At 41.6% G+C, this 22,129-nt stretch overlaps 1 protein-coding gene across 2 annotated transcripts; it reads right to left on the bottom strand.

Annotated features, from left to right (window-relative positions):
• Positions 1-1,773: 1,773 nt before the first annotated feature.
• On the bottom strand, positions 1,774-6,866 carry LOC137880635 (nuclear factor 7, ovary-like). Of its 2 annotated transcripts, XM_068722108.1 has the most exons (3): positions 6,730-6,866; positions 5,444-6,628; positions 1,774-1,994 (listed from the first exon to the last, which is right to left on the bottom strand). In XM_068722108.1, exons 2-3 carry the CDS (start codon positions 6,609-6,611, stop codon positions 1,774-1,776), a joined length of 1,389 nt encoding a protein of 462 aa, XP_068578209.1. In that variant the 5' UTR covers positions 6,612-6,628; positions 6,730-6,866. The 2 variants fall into 2 exon arrangements, with proteins under 2 accessions (XP_068578209.1, XP_068578208.1); XM_068722107.1 differs by lacking the exon at positions 1,774-1,994 and having other exon boundaries at positions 4,654-6,628.
• Between the last annotated feature and the right edge of the window lie 15,263 nt (positions 6,867-22,129).

Below are 22,129 nucleotides of genomic sequence, written 5' to 3'. Positions count from 1 at the left end.
TTCACAGAAGAATCCGTCTTCTAGTGTGCTTCTCTGTGTTCTTTATTCTCCTTCGAGTGCGGAACGCCGTTTTGACGTCAAAGACACAAACTGCATTGAAGTCGTCTAGTGGCCCTTTGTCCTCACTAAGGCTCCATTTACACTTGTCACTTCAAGTGTCTCGTATCCAGAGAAAATCCAGATGGCATTTAATACACTTTCATTTACACGTGATGCCACATATATGTGGCTCAGTCGGCCGGAAAACAAATGTGATTGCAGTCTTTCTATGTCGTCTCCATGTAAATCAGGGTTGCGGCTCTACGGTCATGAGGGTGGTGGATGGTGACGCTGCTGAAGATGTTTGGTAAATGACCAAAAAAAAAGTCCACAAAAAGAGGATGCCTGATTATTTCTACAACCTTTGACGATCGAACATTCACACCCACTTTACTTCGTGATTGGTCGGCAGCGAGGAGATGACAAAGGACCCACTTCTCTCTCTTTTTCATTCTACACTCAGATTCACTATGAATGTGTCTCCACATTGATACAATATCGCGTCTCCCCCGTCCTCCCATCTTCTGGTGAACTGCAGTGACGCGGTTGCTCTCGGGACATGTACATATATATGACATATACAGTACATCTTCATTTACCACTTATTTTTGTAGCATCTGGCTAGCATGCAAACGTACTCTGGATGTGGTTAGAATGGTCTTAAAGATATGCAGTGTAAAACTCATTATTGCCAAATATTTGAACTTGTTTTGTTTAGTTTTTCACAGGTTGCACTTCATTGTTATTATCTTGAAAAGATATTCAGTGCAAAACAGGTTAATTGCAGCCACAGTAAGCTATTTTTTGCCAAATATTAGTTATTTTTTCACAAAAACAGACGTCCACCTTAAAACAGAGACGTCCACCTTAAAACAGAGACGTCCACCTTAAATCCAACGTCTCTGAACAGCAGACTTCAACTGATGGAAAGTGAATTAGAACACAGAATCATCTTGTCTTCATTACATCAAATAGAAACTAGTTCATACATTTTGTATGACTTCATATTTATAAATTGTGTAAATTGTGAACATTTCATGTAATTAAACATTGATGTTAAAGTTTAGAAACATTATAATCTGATCTAGAACATGAAATAAAGTTTGTTAGATGTGAACAATGATTGAAGCTCAAACATTCAGTTCATGATGAATTGATTCTTTATTCTTCATTAGGATCCATCAGCTTCCACAAAGTGGTCGCTGGTCTTCATGACTCCACACACACAAGTCAACACAATCAAAGAAACTAAAGTTTAAAATGACACAGTATCAATAACAAGAACTAGAATGACCGACTCACGGCTGTATCCCTCCACCAACCGGTCAAGTTACAGTTTACAAACATGTCTGTTCAAAATGTCATCTTTTGTGTCAAAGTTGAAGGAGTTCCCTCCAGACGTTCCTGATACATCACATTGATGAGAATGGAGCGGAGGAACATCATGAAAACAAGATAACAACATGAAGCCTCTGGTCTCGGCTGTCGAGGACTAGAACGGCTAAACAAAGCAGAACATGAGGAACTAAGTGATAGATTTCATATATGAAAAGGTAGAGAATAGAAACAAACAGCTGATTGTCAAACTAAATAACAACAAAGAGAATGAAAACAATAATAAAACAATAACTGAAATAATAAAGATATATTTAGAAGAATGAGACATCAAGAGGACAGGTGCAGCTTTAAGACTTTAAAACATAAACATCATGAATATATTTATGATCTTTATCTCTAACTGCTCTGTTTCACTGTCACATACACCTTCATTGGTATTATATTCAGTTCATCAACACTGATAATGTATGGAAACATCCTCTCAGTGAAAGTGTGTGTGAAGGTGTGTATGTGTGTGTTAGTATCAGGATCAGAGAACGACAGCTTTCCTCTGTTCCAGTCCAGATTCACTCTGATCCTCTGGAGCTTCTTCTGCACTACGAGAAGAGTGACTGGGCCTGATGGTGACCGTGCTAAGTGGTCAACTTCATAGAACCCTATTCTCCATAATCCAGATTGTATGAGTCCCTCCTTCTGGAAAGACTCTGCTAACACACCCAGCCTCCAGAATGTATTGTTTCCAACCTCGACATCCCAGCTGTGAGTCCCTGAGTTAAATCCCTCAGAGCCCAGAACAGAGCAGGAAGCATCAATCCTCTCTGGATTATCAGGAAGCTTCTGTCTCTCTCCTCGTCTCACACTGGTCAGATCTTCAGACAGGATGAGTTCTGGATGAGCAGTGTTTGGGTCCAGAATCACAGGAGTGTAGGAGACCATGTCCTTCATCTTGTTCCAGATGTTGAAGGTCAGGTTGCCCAGGTGTTTGGCCTCGTCTATCAGAGCTCCTGAGAGCAGCTGTGGAGCCACACTGAATTAAATCAACGTTGCAGAGACAATGGATTCCTCAACGGGCGTTAACCCTGACATATATGATTCTGAAATGGACTATTCTACATAGTGAGTATACTTTTGGGACTTTCAGTATATTTTGATGCTAACAGTTTTGTACTTTCAATGCAGGATGTTATCTTGTAGCAGAGTATTTCTACTCTGTGGTATTACTACTTTTTCTTAAGGAACAGTTCACCCCAAAATCAAAAGTACATCCTTTTACCGGTGTAGTGATATTCATCAGTCTACATTGTTCTGTGACTTGCTGAGTGTTGGAGATATCGGCCCTACAGATGTCTGCCTTCTCTTAAATATGATGGGACTGTATGGCACTCGGCTTGTGGCGCTCAAAGCTCCAAAACATTTGAAAAAGTCAACATCACCGTCTCTCTCCAGAAATCATGACCCGGTTACTGAAGATAATCCACAGACATTATTGTGATGATAGTTTCATGCAGGAACGGTTTTCTTCGTACCGAACTCCACCCTGAATCATCACCGGTGCAGCCGGCTGGTTTGTAGAAACCACATCGTTAGTTAGATGGAGATCACCTGTGGTTGGTGAAGGGTGATTGTGGTATTAATACACCTGTAGCTTTTGGTGAGTCGGTATCGTGACAAAACCTCCAACAAGAAGACAAAGAAACTCTCTGATCAACTCTGTGAAAAGACGACTGGAAAGCTCACGTCAGAGGAGGAAATGTCACTGAGCATCCTTTGAAGTTAAAGGAAATCATGTGATATCATATTCAAACTAAACTCATTGTTATGCAGTGTTATCAAGTTGTATTGCAGTTCAGTTGTATTTTATGACTTAATTATTTATTTAAAAAAAGCACTTTTCAAAAGTCTGTTCATGTTTCTTGATGGCATTTTTTCCTTTATTGTTGGTGGGGGGGGACTGGTGACAAGTCCTTTACGTGTCTCTTTAGTGAGGAAGAAAGACAAACTGTTTCCTGCTTTGTCTCAGGTGAGTCAGGTGAGGGCGGAGCTTTGTCACACCTCCTCTGATGAATGTTGATGCTTCATATGTAATACTGAGGTGTGTCTCATTCCAAAGTAATGACTTGTTGATGTAAGTTTTATTAGAGCTCAGTTGTATTTTATGACTACTGCAATTATCTATTTTAAAAAGCCCTTTTCAAAAGTCTGGCTCATTCTGAGGTAACAAAGACACAATGATTCTTATCTTCAGGTGATTACACGCTAAAGAAAACATACTTAAAGGTGTTATATTCCCAACAGATCCCCTTAAAGCTACAACACACTGTTTCTTTAATTGTAACATTTTCGTCCAAAAAATATGATTCAGCGACGGTTGTATTTAGCTCCACCCTCTCGTGTCTCTTCTGTTTAAAAAAACCAAGATGTCGACGGCCAAAATGTGGAACTTGAGGCCTCAGAACGGTAGTCCACAAACCAATGAGTGACGTCACAGTGATTATTGTCCATTTAAAAACAGTCTCTGATATGAAGTCAGAATTATGTAGCTTTGATGAGAACACATGATTTGTCAGTTTTAGTGACAGAAATGTTTCTTGAAAGACGAATTCAGTGAAAATCTTTGATGTGAAGGTAAATTAACCAACAATGCAAAACACACAATTAATAAGGATAACTGAAAAATCAATCTGCCAATTCTCAATGAAACAATCAACAGCCTCAAATAAAAGACTCAATAAACATTTAGTCAAAAACTAACATTCCCATCAGCCATCCAAAAGTGATGAAACACACGTAGATGTTACTTTCAGTTTATGTTGTCGACCTTTTCTTATCTAGAGTCATTTCACTTATTCTCTGATATTTATATTTGTTTTATGAAGAGAGAAAGAGAAAGATTCAGTTATCAAAACACTAAAATTACATTTAGTCTGAGACGTCCACCTTAAAACAGAAACGCCCACCTTAAAACAGAGACGTCCACCTGAAAACAGAGACGTCCACCTTAAATCCAACGTCTCTGAACAGCAGACTTCAACTGATAGAAAGTGAATAAGAACACAGAATCATCTTGTCTTCATTACATCAAATAGAAACTAGTTCATACATTTTGTATAACTTCATATTTATATCTTGTGTAAATTGTGAACATTTCATGTAATTAAACATTGATGTTAAAGTTTAGAAACATTATAATCTGATCTAGAACATGAAATAAAGTTTGTTAGATGTGAACAATGATTGAAGCTCAAACATTCAGTTCATGATGAATTGATTCTTTATTCTTCATTAGGATCCATCAGCTTCCACAAAGTGGTCGCTGGTCTTCATGACTCCACACACACAAGTCAACACAATCAAAGAAACTAAAGTTTAAAATGACACAGTATCAATAACAAGAACTAGAATGACCGACTCACGGCTGTATCCCTCCACCAACCGGTCAAGTTACAGTTTACAAACATTTCTGCTCAAAATGTCATCTTTTGTGTCAAAGTTGAAGGAGTTCCCTCCAGACGTTCCTGATACATCACATTGATGAGAATGGAGCGGAGGAACATCATGAAAACAAGATAACAACATGAAGCCTCTGGTCTCGGCTGTCGAGGACTAGAACGGCTAAACAAAGCAGAACATGAGGAACTAAGTGATAGATTTCATATATGAAAAGGTAGAGAATAGAAACAAACAGCTGATTGTCAAACTAAATAACAACAAAGAGAATGAAAACAATAATAAAACAATAACTGAAATAATAAAGATATATTTAGAAAAATGAGACATCAGGAAGACAGGTGCAGCTTTAAGACTTTAAAACATAAACATCATGAATATATTTATGATCTTTATCTCTAACTGCTCTGTTTCACTGTCACACACACCTTCATTGGTATTATATTTAGTTTATCAGCACTGATAATGAATGGAAACATCCTCTCAGTGAAAGTGTGTGTGAAGGTGTGTATGTGTGTGTTAGTATCAGGATCAAAGAACAACAGCTTTCCTCTGTTCCAGTCCAGATTCACTCTGATCCTCTGGAGCTTCTTCTGCACTTTGAGATCAGTGAGTGGACCTGATTGTGACCATGCTGAGTATTTACCTTTATAGAACCCTATTCTCCATAATCCAGATTGTATGCCTCCCTTCCTCTGGACAGACTCTGCTAACACACCCAGTCTCCAGACTGTACTGTCACCAACCTGGACATCCCAGCTGTGAGTCCCTGAGTTAAATCCCTCAGAGCCCAAAACAGACCAGTAGTTATCAAACCTCTCTGGATTATCAGGAAGCTTCTGTCTCACTCCTCGTCTCACACTGGTCAGATCTTCAGACAGGATGAGTTTTGGATGAGCAGTGTTTGGGTCCAGAATCACAGGAGTGTAGGAGACCATGTCCTTCATCTTGTTCCAGATGTTGAAGCTCAGGTTGCCCAGGTGTTTGGCCTCGTCTATCAGAGCTCCTGAGAGCAGCTGTGGATCCTCCAGCAGGGGGCGCTGCTGGACTCTTTCCACTGCAGCCTTGTAGTTGTTCAGGAATGAGACGTCTTCAGCTCTCAGCTCGTCCTCTGTGGCTCTGACTGTGTCTGAAAGAGCTGCTATCTCTCTGCTCAGAGCCTCCATCTTCTCCTTCATCATCTGACTCTTCTGCTCCTCTTCCTCCCTCAGTGCAGCCATCCTGGCCTCCTCTTCCTCCTCTAGAAACTGGTGAAGCTTCTTAAACTGCTTCTTAATCTTCCTCTCTGTGCTTCGGGCCTGGACCTTCATGTGTTCTGCTGTTTGATCATTCTTCACTTTAACTTCTTCAAAAACCTTTAACTTCTCCTTTAAAGGCTCCAGAGTTTCCTGAAGGTTCTTCTTGTGTTGTCCAGCAGCTTCACCGATGGGTCTGAATCTGTGGTCGCTGTGTTTCTCTGAATCTCTGCAGATGTGACACACTGGCTGCTGATGGTCCAGACAGAAGAGTTTGAGTTTCTCAGAGTGCAGACTGCAGAGAGTCTCTGAAGCTCTCTGATCTCTCTCCAGTAAGAAGGACTCACACAGGTTCTTTAACGCCAGGTTACAAGGTGGATGTTTCCATGAAGATATTGTCCAACAAACTGGACACTCCTGAGTTGGTTTCTCTCTCCACCAGCTCTTCAGACAGTCTTTACAGAAGCTGTGGCTACATGACAGAAGAACAGGATCTCTAAAGACTTCATGACAGACCGGACAGCAGAGATCCTCCTGTATTCTGGAAGCCATTTTGTCTCTGAGTGAAGCTGAAAACACAGAAAGTACATCAGTCATGGCTCCCCTCCCTCCTCTACTAACTTCACTGAAATCTACTTTCTCTTTGAGTCGTGTTTTTAGTCAAACTCACATTCAGTGTGTGAAGCGTCAGCAGGTTGAAGCAGCAGTGTTGTAGTTTTCCTCTTTTCTCTCCTGTAGCTGAACTCTCTCAGATGAAGTTGTTAGTTTGTTCTGAAGGTGAATCTGATCGTCTGTTTTCAGTCTGCGTGTCTCTTTAGTGAGGAAGAAAGACAAACTGTTTCCTGCTTTGTCTCAGGTGAGTCAGGTGAGGGTGGAGCTTTGTCACACCTCCTCTGATGAATGTTGTTGCTTCACATGTGACGCTGAGGTGTGTCTCCCAAAGTATTAACTCATTGCTGGATATGTGGACTGAAGGAGTGCAGCAGGCTGTTGTAACAGTTCTATTTGTGTTTAAAGGTAGTCTGAACGTAGGTAGAATGTCGTGGAGGAGTTAAATATAATTTTAGTAAACTCCTGGGAGAATTCTTTGAATGAGGAACCATGGAACATCAAGGGAAAGGAGTAACGTGGAATATTGTTGGAGAAGGGTAGTATGTGCAGTAAGAAATAATGTATGTAAGGGATCACAAGGAATGGGTCACATGGAATAATGAATGGAATAAAGAACATTTCTTGTTTTTGTTGGATCAGAAAGTGATTTTTGATGAATTGATTAATGACGAGCACCTCTGGCTGCAACGTATCCTCAAACAACGGTCCGTGTGATATCCTACGATATCACACGATATCTCTTTAATATATCTTCCATTTCATCTGAGTGGAGAACTAACACAAGACTGTGTTTTCTTTCCACTTTGTCTCTTGGTTGTCAGAAACTTATCATATCCAAACCCATTTTTCTCCCACCGCGTCCTTCACACGTGATGTCATCCGTCTACCGATCGCCAGAGACGCCGTTCTCGTTTTGCCCCCACGGTCTGAGGGAGAGGCAGATATAGACCGGGGGTAATTGAGGGCAGACGCACCTCGCCGACCCAAACGCTCATCCTTAAGACCCTCTCCGCTCGCCACACATATTATTCATGCAAAGTGGATTTCAGGTTGGCATTACTCCTGTGTGATTTACTCCGGTATAATAAACGAGCCACAGTAGTCTACAGGTCCTCCAGAGCATGTCTCAAAAGTTGCACCTGCGGTAATGATCCAGAATAAATCACCGCTTTAAGAACACAGCCACGTTGTCTCTGCGGGTCACGGGGTTTACACCCTGGGGGAATAGTGACCAGTCTCGGTCCTCGGAGCCCACGGTGCTACGCTACTCAACGAGTTCACTGCAGATCAGAGCTTTGGTCAGGATCCTGAGCTGCAGCACTGAGAACCAGGATGGAGGAAAAGATAAACATGCATGATCTACAAATCGGAACCAAGAAAACTAAAAAAAAATCCATGTAAGAACAGACTGTAAACCTGCAAAATGTTAAACTAGATCAGGGTTATTCAATTAAAAGCCAACGAGGTCCAGTCAAAGAGAATTTTCTTGTGCAAAGGTCCAGAACGTCACAATAATGTTTAACTTGTTCTATGATTTAGTCCTTTATATATTGAAGTAGCCAACAGTTGTAGTAACGTCAACAACTTACTGTCATATCAAATAAAGAAATTTCAATTAAATAAAATCTCAACAATATTTATTGTCAGATTTCAAGTTAAACTTGATGAATTACTCAAAGTACTTGATTTTTTAAAAGGATATTGTTATTATCATTGATTACTGGCGACTGTGGCTAAGTGGAGAGCAGGGCCGTCCTTCAATCAGAGGATCGGTGGTTCGATCACCGGCTCCTGTTCTGCTAGTCGCATGTGAATGTGTCCTTGAGCAAGACACTTAACCCCCCCCCCCCTTTATCTGTGGTTATTAAGCCACTTGTTTCAGCTCTGTTCTCTCTGTTAACATCATTGTTGGATAGTGAATTCATGTGTTAGGATTCTGATCATATTGGGCTCTTAGATTGTTTATTATCATGACTTGATTTCAGATGTGAGTGGCTACGTTTGCTAAAAAGTTTTGTTCTTTGTCTCGTAGTGACGCTTCACATTATCGCTTTTAATAATCGTCACGGTCTCTGAATACTGTTTTTAAACTTACCTGTGTGAAGAATGAACATAAAAGAGTTTATCCGTTGTTTGGTTAAAGACTCGTCTCTCTGTCCAAATTTCTCTTTTTGGAGAACGTCCAGTGAAATAACTTCTCTGACTCGTGTATGACTACTAGAAAAGCTCCGTCAAAATTCCGTAATTCTCAATTATCTATCGGTTGTAGGTCCGGATACAAAGGCGTTTGGGTCCAGACCTGAACCGCGGTCCGCCTGATAGTGACCCCTGAATTAGACTGAGGTGCATACAATTGTACCCAAAAAAAGCTCATTGACTTGTCAGAGCAGTTGAATTGCTTTTCATATCTGAAGAGAGAATGCTGCCTCCACATCATAGTTTTGAGCACAAAGCAGTGAAGTTTATTGTCCAAAAACCATCGCGCCCAAGGACATAATAATGAAATAATAATAATAATCACCTATGTCATTTTCTAAAGAAACCATTAAACCATGAATGGCTGAATGGGGGCTTTCCAAGCTCTTTCAACTCCTTTCTGAAGTTGTGGCAGTTTGTCACTGAAACTCTGATTCATTCACAGTCATACGCCGTTCCTTTATCAAACAGTACAGTCACCTACAACCAGTTCAGCAGGTTCGACGTTCAATGTGAATATACACAAACTCAGGCATTTAGGAGTGGGGACAAGGACTTGTATAAAGGAACGAACTTGACGCAGTCAACTTGGCCCTCCATTTCATTTCTGGACTCCCCAGGAACCTACGCCAGGATCCTGTTTGTGGACTTCAGCTCTGCCTTTAACACCATCAGTCTTTGCTGCATGACAAGCTCTCCCAGCTGCACGTGCCGGACTGCGCCTGCAAGTGGATCACAGACTTCCTGTCTGACAGGAAGCAACACGTGAAGCTGGGAAAACACGACTCAGCCTCCCGGACCATCAGCACCGGTTCCCCCCAAGGCTGTGTTCTTTCCCCTCTGCTCTTCTCCCTGTACACCAACAGCTGCACCTCCAGTCACCAGTCCATCAAGCTCCTGAAGTTTGTGGATGACACCACCTTCATTGGACTCATCTCTGGTGGAGATGACTCCGCCTACAGGTGGGAGACTGACCATCTGGTGACCTGGTGCAGTCAGAACAACCTAGAGCTCAACGCTCTAAAGACAGTGGAGATGGTTGTGGATTTCCAGAAGAACGTAGCCCCAGCAGCCCCCATCACCGTGTGTGACTTCCCCGTCGACGCGGTGGAGTCCTTCCTCTTCCTGGGCTCCACCATAACCCAGGACCTCAAGTGGGACCCTAACATCAGCTCCATCACCAAGAAGGCTCAGCAGAGGATGTACTTCCTGAGTCAGTTGATGAAATTCAACCTGCCAAAGACAACAATGGTGCACTTCTACACCGCCATCTGCTCCTCCATCACCGTCTGGTACTCTGCAGCCACAGCCAAGGACAAGGGCAGACTGCAGCGCATCATCCGCTCTGCCGAGAGGGTGATCGGCTGCAATCTGCCGTCCCTCCAAGACTTGTTCGCCTCAAGGACCCTGAAGGGAGCAAGGAGGATTGTAGCCGACCCCTCTCACCCTGGACAGAAACTGTTTGAGCTCCTTCCATCTGGCAGGAGGCTGAGGTCCATCAGGACCAAGACCTCACGCCACACGAACAGTTTCTTCCCATCCGCAGTCGGGCTCATTAAAAGAGCCCGGGACCCCCACTAACTTTGCACTGTCTTGATTGTTGTTGATTGTTAAATGTTATGCACCTCCCGTCATGTCAAATTCCTTGTATGTTCAACATACCATGGATATAAGCGGTTCTGATTCTGATTCTGATTTGTTGCTGTGAGTTTGGAGCAGAGATTCGAACAAATATATAATGAAGACAAAAATAAAGTAGCTGAGTGAAAACAATCAGACAAAACCACATTTGGTTTTATATTAGGTACGACTAATCCGCACACAACGAGTTCAATTACCATGATGCAACACTTCTGCAATCTGCAACTGAACAACAGAGCAGAACATTCTGAAATAAACATCCAGTGTTCAAGAGGTAGAGCTGCTCTTCTTCTATTCTGATCACCTTTGTTTGAGTTTGAATTCTTCAAGTTAGTTGCATCTTTTTTGGGGGGGAAAAAGTAACTTCAACTTAATTTTCCAAGTTGAGAGTCCAAGTCATCTTAATGCATCAAAGTATAAAAGACTCGGTGCCAAATGCACTTTAACAAGTTGCCTACATTCATTTACTTTAATTTTGCACATTTAACTTGTCTACCTCATGTCAAACCTGCCTCTAGCACATCTGGATTTAGCTCCGCTGGATGCTCTGGAGACGCAGAAATAACACTTTAAATCCATTTAAATTCTGAGCAAACACACTAAGAACACATTGTGAAAGTCGTAGTTGTCGTTTTAAACTCACGCTGAATCTTTAAAACAATATGACCTTGGCACACTGAGGAAGAACATGATTTGTGGTTGTAAACAGAAGTCTCTGAATCTTGTTCTCTTTTCCACAGGAGAGAGAGAAAAAGAGTGCATGCTCATGTACTGTATAATAGTGCTTCTCCTGATATTTCGATGACACATCCCCACCTAGAGGTGACTACTGGGATTACACCTCACCTGTTCTCAGGCCCATGCATAGGACTGGTGCATGTGAGTGTTTCAGGATCGGGGTTTCTGGAGTAAAGAACGTTGAATGAGACGTCTGAATGAGAAGCAACGCACTGAAGTTTAGTCACTAACAGTCTGGGTTGGTGCGCCATGCTCTAATCTTACAGCAGTGGCTTCTGTTCATTTGTTTCGCCAGTGCCGGTCAGTCTCTGAGGAGCTTTTAGGTTAAAAAAACCACTGCTTTTAGTTTTAGTTCCTAACATCCTGGGAGCTAGTTTTAATGTGATTCTACATGCTGTGTATTAAATGAAAGGTTTTATTCATTCATTATAAAATACACATTTGAAAAAAACCAACATTTTTCTTTACGCTCAAGTGACGTTTCCCCCGAGAGAACATAGGAATTTTCAATCTTGTGCATTGGGAGCAACATAGGGCATTTTATGAGTTAATTTCATTGCCATAAAGTCCACAAAGGGAGGAAGTGGAGAAGTATGGATGAAAATATTGGACTTCCCAGCACGTTCACTGTGACTGCAGCCTTTTTCTAATCTTACCAAAAATAGTTATGCGAACCAAATTTTTTCCCTAAACCAAACCAAACCTTGTGAGCGTTGCATTTTTTTAACAGTGATTTTGTCCCATCGATGGTGGTGTCAGCAGATGGTCACCTCCAGTGCTGAGAAATGAAGCCAATGTGAAAAAACCTGCAATTCCCCAAAATGGCCACTTGAGGCGTCAAGAGAGAAAAAAAACATTGTAAATTGAAATAAAACAAAACAAAAACGCTATAAAATACTATATACTATACAATATACTATACAATATACTATACACGATTTGGTTTAGTAAAAAAAACATCATGGTTTAACTTAAAATGGCTACAGAAATGAAAGAAATCAAAAGTAGTTCACACTGGACACACACGGCGGTCTCCTGGGTGAAAGTCCTGTGTTTTTTCATCCATCAACCACCCGATCTTTCTCTCTACGCGAACATCCACAGACTCATTTGAAACTTATTTGTGATACGTCAAAATGAAACGTAATCCAAGACAAAATACCTTTCCCTTGAAACGTAATTCACAATGACGTTTTGCTGTATGGAAATGTCAGATTTTCACCGTTGAAGCGTGAGGAACCCATAAACCATCAGCTTCATGTTGGGTTTTGACATTTTGCTCGACGACGTCGGCTTTTATAGACACGTCCTGACTAATGCTGAGGGACGGAAAACAACAATGAGTCTTCCTGGTTTTGTACATCCTCACTCTGTTTAATCCAGCCGAGATCATTAGAGCTCAGAGGACGTCTGACGCTGGTGTGACTCAGTCTGAGACTGGGAGACACATTTAGGAGCTTCACTCATTCCAATTCCTTCAGCATGTTCATGCGTATCTGTGTGTGTGTGTGTGTGTGTGTGTGTGTGTGTGTGTGTGTGTGTGTGTGTGTGTGTCGGTAAAGTGAACACAAGCTTCTGCAAGAGTTAATCCAGTGGGGTTGTGTGCTTTTGTGCGCACGTCTGGATGTTTGGACACAGCAAATCCAGTGGACTTCAACAATTATTATGTGTCGTCTTTATATGCTGTATTTTAATTTCTTACACTGCTTTTTAGTGTTTTAATGACTGTTCCTGTGTTTAATGTTTGATGAATGTTCTTAATTGTTTTTAAATCTCCTTTTTTTTTTCTTTTATGTTTTGATGCTTTTAATGGTTTTATGTGAAGCACTTTGAATTACCTTGTTGTTGAAATGTGCTATACAAATAAACTTGCCTTGTCTATAATAATAATAATAACTTTATTCATATAGCACTTTTAAAAACAGAGTTTACAAAGCAGCAAAAGCAAAGCAATAAAACAACAGAAAGCTCAACAGAGAGGCCCAACAAAGCAATAAAATAAACAAAATAATTTTGTCAAATAAAATAAATAATTTTGTCAAATAAATAAATAATTTTGTCAAATAAAATCAAATAAAATAATTGTCAGATAAAATAATTTTGTCAAATAAAATATTGTCGAATAAAATAATTTTGTCGAATAAAATAATTTTGTCAAAAAAAAAAATTCTGTCAAAAAAAAATTGTTGTCAAAATTTTTTTTTTTGTCAAATATATTTTTTTTGTCAAATTAAATAATAACATCAATAAAAAATAGATCAGTAAAGCTACAACATCACACAAAAGCCAGTCTGTCAGTGTCGGTCAGTGATTTAAAGTGATGGACTTTAATGTGTGAGTTCAGTAAATCACAACACAATTCATATCGTTGACCTCCATCCAACAGGGCCGAGATTTCATACATTTTCATTTCCATCAGCGTCTTTGCTTTTGTTTGTCTGTGAAGTCGGATGGGATAAATTTGCCCTTTAATAGAGACCTTACGTACCACTGCCTTTTGTGCACTGAACTACCGTCCACTGGACAGAGAAACCTGCCTCGGGCGGTAAAAGAAATGAGTGAGCATGTGGACGTCGTTGAGGTTGTTAAATTTGCACTTCCCATTAAAGACGCTTCGTTGAATTAAGTTCAACTCATGAGGCCAGCGACACCGACACGTTCTCAGCATTAGAGAGAATATGTCTTCTTTTTTTCTCGCTCTCTACCTTCTGCCTCTCTTTTCACTTCCACGTCGTCCTCCTCCTCTTTCTTCATCTGCCGTCTGTCCCCTCCGGGTCAAGAGCACCATATTATCTGATCTTTCTCCACTCTACTGTTGATGCAGTAAAGGCAGAAAAAAATAAAACTCATGAAATCTTTATGTCTGCGGTGACCCCAGTAGCTACAGCGGCCCCCATCTATCCGATTGTGGGCTTTCCCAAAAGGAGCTTTGGCACAAGTACAGCGACGTGAAAACCGGCCACGTTTGTAGACTTTTGAAAAATATTTTCAGGTGACAAAAAAATCAGACGTCCTTCATACATCTACTCTGAGAAAAGTGATATATCGGTATCAACTGTTTAAAATATATCGGTTATAAATATTTAGCATTTTTGTGTTGTTTATTCGTCACGTCACAAGGCCTTTTGACAGTCAGAGCAACTGACGGAGTAAAGAGAGAAAGGAAGTGCACATAGATTGTGTTAGATGAGTCAAACAAACACAGGACTTTCACCCAGAAGGCCGTTTTCCATGTTCCCGTGTGAAACAAACACAGTGAGACTTTAAATTTAGGGAAAAGAGAGCACTGGTATCGGATCTGTATGGGCAGGTACTTTGAGCTGCGCTATTAGAATCTGCATCAGGGAAAGAAAGAGTTTATTAATGATCTATAACTTCAACATCTCCCACTGCTCAGATAATCTGTGTAGCCTTTCAGCTGAATGCTAAATACTTTCTTCTCTTTCTTTAATCCTCAGCAACATAAAGAATTGACACTATTAGACAGGAAAGGGAGGTAGGATAAGTAACAGAAGGAATACGTTTGGGGGGTGGGGGGGGGGGAGATGCAGGGAATGGTGGGAACAAGAGAGGCAGAGATGGAGGTAAGGTAAAGGACAAGATGAAGAAAAAAATAGGATAGAATAGAAACACTGGAGGCAATGGAATAAAGAGGAAGAGAGGGCAATCAATGGGAAAAAACAAAGAAACACGTAAAGAAACTGGATGATTTAAAATGACCAGGAGGGATATTTATGTAAAAGTGAGATATATTCAGAGGCAGAGACACATACGAGGCCAGAAGGATTTCTGAGCACAGTGATCAGAGAGGGAAATACAGAAAGCCAGGGGAAACAGAGGAGCACATAGAGGCTTCTGAATCACTGAAGGAAGGGAGGGAGACCCATTCAAAACTGATTATAGTTATGGTAATATGAATACTAATTCATTACTGGTTGGATATTGCCGGCAGGACATGAGAACAATCTCATTAATACAGTTTGTATACCTAAATATAGCTTTTCCCTTACAAATTGGACTATGTGACAGAAAGAGAAAATGCTACGTTCACCTGTCCGTCATTTGAGGACGTTAGCTGGTAACAAGTAGTAACATGGAGGTCTTTCCCTTAAAGCACGCAATTCTCTTCCAGCTCACCGCTGATATCCTGCCATTTACCTGAAAGATGTGCTGACTTTTGAATCATCATAGATAACCTTGAGAAAAAGCTTTTTGGGACTATAACAAGAATCAACTCAGAAAAGATGTTGGCATTGTACATTTCTGCAAACCAAGAGATGCAATGATCGTGGACGCTTCTGAACCAAAATTATGTTTCATGAATACGTATTGTATCTAACAACGTAATGTAACAACGTGACGTGACAAGAACTTAACATTACAACATAAAAAGACAACTGCAACAACGTAGCGCAACAACGTAGCGCAACAACGTAGCGCAACAACGTAGCGCAACAACGTAGCGCAACACGATAGCGTAACAACGTAGCGTAACAACGTAGCGTAACAACGTAGCGTAACAACGTATTGATTCCTGACATCTGAGCTGTAAGAATATTGTACCTTTTAAGTTGCATTTAAGTTTGAGTTATATAATGACTCTGAAGCAAGTAATTATATTTTTTTAAATTAATTTCACATTAAATAAAGTATAAAAAGTCAAGGGAAAACCATTACGTCATTACGATTTGTTCACTGGGAACCAGGAATAGCTTTTCAAAATGTTAAAAGCATCCATTTGTTGTTTGTATATATATTTTTTAGACTATCACTCCAAGCTGGTCGTGTGACTAAATGAATGAAGAAACTAATGTGATAATATTATGTTTATTATATTTTAAATTATTGTTGAGTCATGGATTGCACTGCTGCACTCACTCCAAGTCAGTGTTGTTCTGGCTCACAGGTAGATGCCCCAAAATGTAAATGTCAAACTGTCTGGGGGGGAAACATGGCCTCAGTTGAGAGAGTATATATATCACTTTTACAACAGGTTTCCTATCCTCCGGTGGCAGTGAAACGTATTTGGATTTGAATTCATAAGAGTGAGAGGTGGAGAACGAAGCGAGATTGAGACAAATAGATTTGTAGATGTAGCCGAGATATTGAGCAAATGGGTGATTCAGCCCATGCTGACATTCAAACAGAGAAAAACAAGAGGTACAGAAATAGAGGTGGAAGAGAGATAAACAAGAGCGCACAAACAAACATGTAGTAGCAAATAAATTTAATAAAAGTAAAACTCTACAATTTGTTTTATGCTGTGAAGCCGATCTTACCCTCCAGCTTATATTTTATAGACTGTTAAATTAGCATTGTTGCTTTTGCATATTTAGCTTTCTGCACCCTCAGTTGGATGTGAAGGGATAAGAGCAAGCGAGTGATTCATACTCAACAGAGCCAAGTACAGAAAAAGACCCTTTTTTTTTTTTTTGCACAGGACTAACATCGCCCGAGGGCATCTGGTGGTTTGTGAAAATCTTTAGTGATTTGAATCTGACACAGCTGGTAAATATTAAACTCCGATGCAGATTTCTTACTGTACTTTGATGAACATTGACGTTCGCTGGCTGTTACACAAAGAACTGCAGTGTCATTTCAGCTGCAATAGACTTTTGGGAATGTGACGATTCTGGATTTTTTTTTATTTTCTACAGTATGCAAGGATTGGAGCGGCACTGCACCAATCTTTCTAAATCACACGAGAAGTTTTACAGATACAATTTTTGGGATAATTCTGTTCTACTTTACTCGTGCAATACTTTATGCAATTCTACATTAAATGAAAGTCGTACGAAGCAACTGCAGAGATGATCTGTTTTTCCTCTCCGGTGCCAAGTCAGAAACATTTTCACCGCCTATAGGATTCTTATTAATCTGTGATTCTCCTCGGGGAAGTGTGGAAGCTGGGGTTGAAATTATTAATATGACTTTTACAAAGAAGACTTCACATCTCGTCTTTTACCAACAGACACGTTTCTTTTAACCACGGCGAGTAGTTTTAGTTCCTGTAGTGGTTCTACGATTGTTTTTAGCCCCGTGTGTTGGTAGGGTTATGATGTCGTCCTGCAGACCGGAGGTGCTTTCTCACCTGTGGTTGGGTTCATTTGGTCCGAACCGAGGCAATTGAATGATTCAATGTTGCAACACTCGTAGATTTGGACGGTTTTGGTGATTGTCATTGCCCTCACGTGGGGAAGTTAAATTCTATGATTTGGGGCATTTTACTGTGGGATCATTGTAACACACCTTTTAATGGACTTAAGGAACTGTCCAAGTACACAGAGTCGGACACCAGCACAGCAGTTTATCAGCTCCGGACCCATTAAATCAAGGAAAATACCCACGCTGACATGGTTGGATGGTTTGCTTTCACACCACAAACAAACCGGACCAGAGTCCACTTGGAAGACCAATCTTTTGAGTTGGTCTTGGTTCGGTTGTTTGGTTCCACAACAGGGTTCTGTTGACGGCGTTCACACCAGCACAAAGGAACCGTACAACCGGACAATATGACCGGACTGAACCAATATTTTAGGTGTGAATGCACCCTCAGACCAGATCTAGGACGAATAGGACCAGAACACTGGTGTGATCATAATAAATCCTCATCTATGATATAATAAAGCCTTTCACCGAAATCTGGCTAAAACTGTGATTTAGTTCTGATTATATTTACGCGATTTTGGAAAACTTTTCCCTTCATACAATTCCTTTTTGCTCTCATTCAGAACATATTGAGGACACGCAATCATTGAGTTGGTTTTCGTTGCAATTTGTGTGACGTTGACCCACATCTTAAAGTCAAATGAGGGTTATTTACATTGTTTCATTTGTAGATATGTTTTGTAAGAACAATTTGCGACTTGGCAAATTAGTTTCCTCAATATTTTGATAATCAGATTCACAAGGTGCAACAGTCATTATTACATGAAGTCCAAAGTTGATAGAAGGCGTTTCTAATGAGGTTAAAGAGACTCAGAAGAAGAGAGAACATCAGCTACTGAACTGGGACGGAGAATCACAGAGCCAGGATGGATCCAGGGTGCAGAGAAGGAGGTGTCACCCAGCGCCGCTCCCTGATTAACTATTTACAAGTTAAGATTAGAGACGGCATGAATCATTAATGTGGCACTCGAAGAGAGGGCGAGGGGAAAGAAATGGAGGACCGAGAGGAGGGGATGAGGGATGAAGGCTCCGACGAGGAGGAGAAAGGGATTCTCGGATGGGGAGAAGACGATAATGGTTTAGTAAGAGGGGAGGAAGGAGGGGAGCTGGAGAGAAGAAAGGAGAGAGGGGAGGAAGGTTGACAGGAAGGAGATGATACTTAGGCTTAGCGAAAAAGGAGCGAAGAAGCAGGGCGGGGATTGAGGCGAAGGACTCGCGGCTCACGAGGGACTCAGGGAGGACGAGACCGGTTTAGCTGAGGAGAGGGAGGCGAGACGGGGGGGATGACTCAAGTGGCTCCAAACACAGACTGAGAAAAAGATGGGAGGAAAAAGGGGGAGTGAGAGGGGGAGGGGAGAATACAAGGGAGAGCAGGGAGTCGGGAGTAGCAAGAAAAACAGGACGGACCCACTAACGGGGCTCACAGAGACCAGATCCTCTCAGAGGGCTGAAATCATCATCCAGGCCTCATTTTAAACGTAAAGGTCAGCTGCAGTAGACTTTTGGGACGTGACCATTTTTGGTAAAAAAATGTGATATATCAATATTATTTTCCACTTTCACCAAGTTAAATGTTTTAACCAACGTCGGTCCTGATCCACCAAATATTACCAAATATTCCATCAGATGTCAGTTTTTGAGACGATGCCTCGGTGATGCCTATTAAAAACCACATCGTTACTTATTATTATATTTTCTGTATACTACATGCTGCTTATTTATCTTTATTTGTCTCATATATGTCAGTGATATTAATTTTGGTGCATTGTTATTTTTTGTATGGTGTCAGATTTAAACTCCCTGTAGACAGCAGTATTTTATTCTTATCTTTTTTACAATCTGAGATATGTTGGTGATTAGCAACAATATTGCTTTCATATAATCTCACTTATTAATTTCTTGGCTGTGATAAATGTCCATAAATGTAAACATGTCCCTTGACACGTCTGTCCGGTGGACTTCCTCCCCTCATTCAGCTGTAGAATGATGTCTGCCGGCTGCCTGTTTTCTCCATCAGCCTCTGCAGACCTGGTCCCTTGGCGCCTTTAACCCGGGTGTCTCAGCTTCCTGAGCCCAGTATTTACCCAGAGCCCCGGCCTGCCAAGCCTTCAGCGATCAGTTTGTAGAGCCACCCTGAGTACCAGCAGGCCTCATCTGTGGCCTCTCAGCCAGTCACCGCAAACTCTGAAGTCCAAATATAGAAACGTTCGTGTCTGTCAGCTAGTTGTCCCTCTGCCCTTCCTCTTCCTGACCTGTTAGTTCTTCTTCGTCATCCTCCTCCTCATCAAAACACCTGAGCAGGTATTCTTGTGATTGGAGACAACACCAGCAAACATTTTTAACCCTAACGAAACTCTTTCCCTTAAACCTTGTAGTGTTCGTCCCTGACTCTGAAACAAAATAGCCTGAGCTGATGGGTTCAGTAACAACACTTTGAGACTGGGCAGATTTGTTTATGAGCAACGTTTCCTCAATATGTTAATACATTAAATAAACTTGTTGGTCTTTCATGTTCCTCGGGTGCCATCTATCCTTCTCTCAGGAGCCTTTCTATTCTCTCTTCCAAGCCTGTCTCTGCAGCTCCATCCCAAACCGTCCCATCTCCACTTCCACTGCCCAGGCCGGTCTTCTGCCACGTCCAGTGGTGAGTCTGTCCAGTGTTGAGTCCGTCCAGTGGTGAGTCTGTCCAGTGGTGCGTGTCCAGTGGTGAGTCTGTCCAGTGGTGCGTGTCCAGTGGTGAGTCTGTCCAGTGGTGCGTGTCCAGTGGTGTCGGTTTCGATGTATATTCCCATTTTATTTTGTCTTGTAATCCTTCGTTGGACCAAATTGAAAGCAGACAGTGTCCTCAAGCCGTGTCTTGAACATCTATCGTGATTTATAAAACAAAAACACAGTGGCTCCGCAGTACGAACCGAGACAACAAACTTTATTACTTCTTTCAACTTCTACAAAGGCAGCGCAGACCAGATCCACTCCTTCTCCTCTTACCTTTCAAAATAAAAGCCCTAGTCGTGTAATATTCGCAGGTGAGTATTTTACATTTTCGTGTGTGTGTGTGAAGGTCTTTAACAAGGGCAGCAATTCATATAAATAACAGCATTAAAGATAAAATAGGTAATGAAATTTAATGTGCTGTAGACGAAGAGAGTCTTTTTCTAAGCGTCCCCCTCCCTGTCCATGTCCAGTACCCCTGAGGTGAGGAGAGCACTTAATCCTCTTAAAACCTGGAGAGACACAGCAGACCTCCACCGTCAGTCCTCTGACTGTCTGGTCTGGAGCTCTGTGGTGGTTTTTGGGGAGTTTATTAAATCCGACTTTCAGCCACGTCAGTCAGTCAGTCAGCCGGATGGCGGTTTGGCAGGTGACGCGTCACCCTTTCAGAGTAAAAGAGAACAACATCCACTTTTTCTTCTCTCCATCCGTCACGTTATCCGGACGGACTGGTGAGCGTTTTCGGCAGTGTAATTTGTTCCTTCGGTGTCTCTTCATTTATTTATACAGCTGTGTTTTGCTGAGCACGTGTGTTTCTTTTGCGGCGCTGTAATCCGTCTCCACAGCGATACTGTCATACACTCCACTTTAACACCGCTGAGCAGCCAATCCGTGAGCACTTTTCACCGAGACAATAAATGAATGAGACCCTGGTGGTGGTGGTAAGGGGGGGGGGGGGGGGGGGGGTATTTATTCCTCACTTCCAGGGTTCTCTTGTCTGCCTGAGATTAAAGCTGCAGACCTTCCACAAACAAACACACTACACAAACAACAAGAGACGGAAGAGAAGATAAAAGTCTACAAGACAATTTAAAAACAAAAATACATTGTACACACACACACACACACACACACACACACACACACACACACACACACACCGGTGGGACAAAGTAATCAAAGCAAGGTTCCTAACAATATCCAGAAGGTTTTTAAATCAGCGTCCGTGTGAGCTTAATGGATGGAAGGTGTCCGTCTCTGAATTATTTATTGTGAACACAGTTTGGCCCCTGAGTGACCTGCTCTCCTTTAATGAAGGTTAAATAATTCAACAAATGTGAGACTGTGTGTGTTGCCGTCGGGGGCAACTTTTCATCTGACCAAGTGAATATTATTCACTGACCTGGTACTGTGTGTGTGTGTGTGTGTGTGTGTGTGTGTGTGTGTGTGTGTGTGTGTGTGTGTGTGCGTGTGTGTGTGTGTGTGCGTGTGTGTGTGTGTGTGCATGAGTGCATTTACTTATGCGGTGTGTGATTCTTTGTGCTCTGAACTTGAATAATGCCCCACCTATGTGTGTGTGATGAGCATGACTCACTCAGGGTCTTGAACCTGTATTAAGGTCTCCTCTTTATTTTGTATGTGGGTCCATTTGTGCATGTATGTGTGTGTGTGTGTGTGTGTGTGTGTGTGTGTGTGTGTGTGTGTGTGTGTGTGTGTGTTTGTGCTGTATTAGCACTCAATGAAAACCATTCTCTGGGGCTTCCACCTCTTCGACCTACATAGAAACGGTAGAATCAGAAGTACAAAGAAATTCAAAGCAGAATGCACCGACAATAATGGAGGAAGAACGTATCGTATCCGTCTGTGGTCACCAAGAGCTTTACGGTAGAACCTCGTATTTATACAGGGACCAGACGAAGCTCTGTGTGTGTGTGTGTGTGTGTGTGTGTGTGTGTGTGTGTGTGTGTGTGTGTGTGTGTGTGTGTGTGTGTGTGTTCAGTTCA

Source organism: Cebidichthys violaceus, unplaced genomic scaffold (assembly GCF_023349555.1).
Source record: "Cebidichthys violaceus isolate CVI_PGR_0920_01 unplaced genomic scaffold, fCebVio1.0.p SCAF_29, whole genome shotgun sequence".
Classification (NCBI taxonomy): Eukaryota; Metazoa; Chordata; class Actinopteri; order Perciformes; family Stichaeidae; genus Cebidichthys; species Cebidichthys violaceus.
This window is presented reverse-complemented; position numbering and strand designations above follow the sequence as displayed.

Coding starts and splice junctions, on each gene's coding strand:
- LOC137880635 (XM_068722108.1), bottom strand. CDS start 6,611: ATGGCTTCCAGAATACAGGAGGATCTCTGCTGTCCGGTCTGTCATGAA. Junction 1,995..5,443: donor CTCAGCATGGTCACAATCAG/GTCCACTCACTG, acceptor GGTCACCATCAG/GCCCAGTCACTCTTCTCGTA.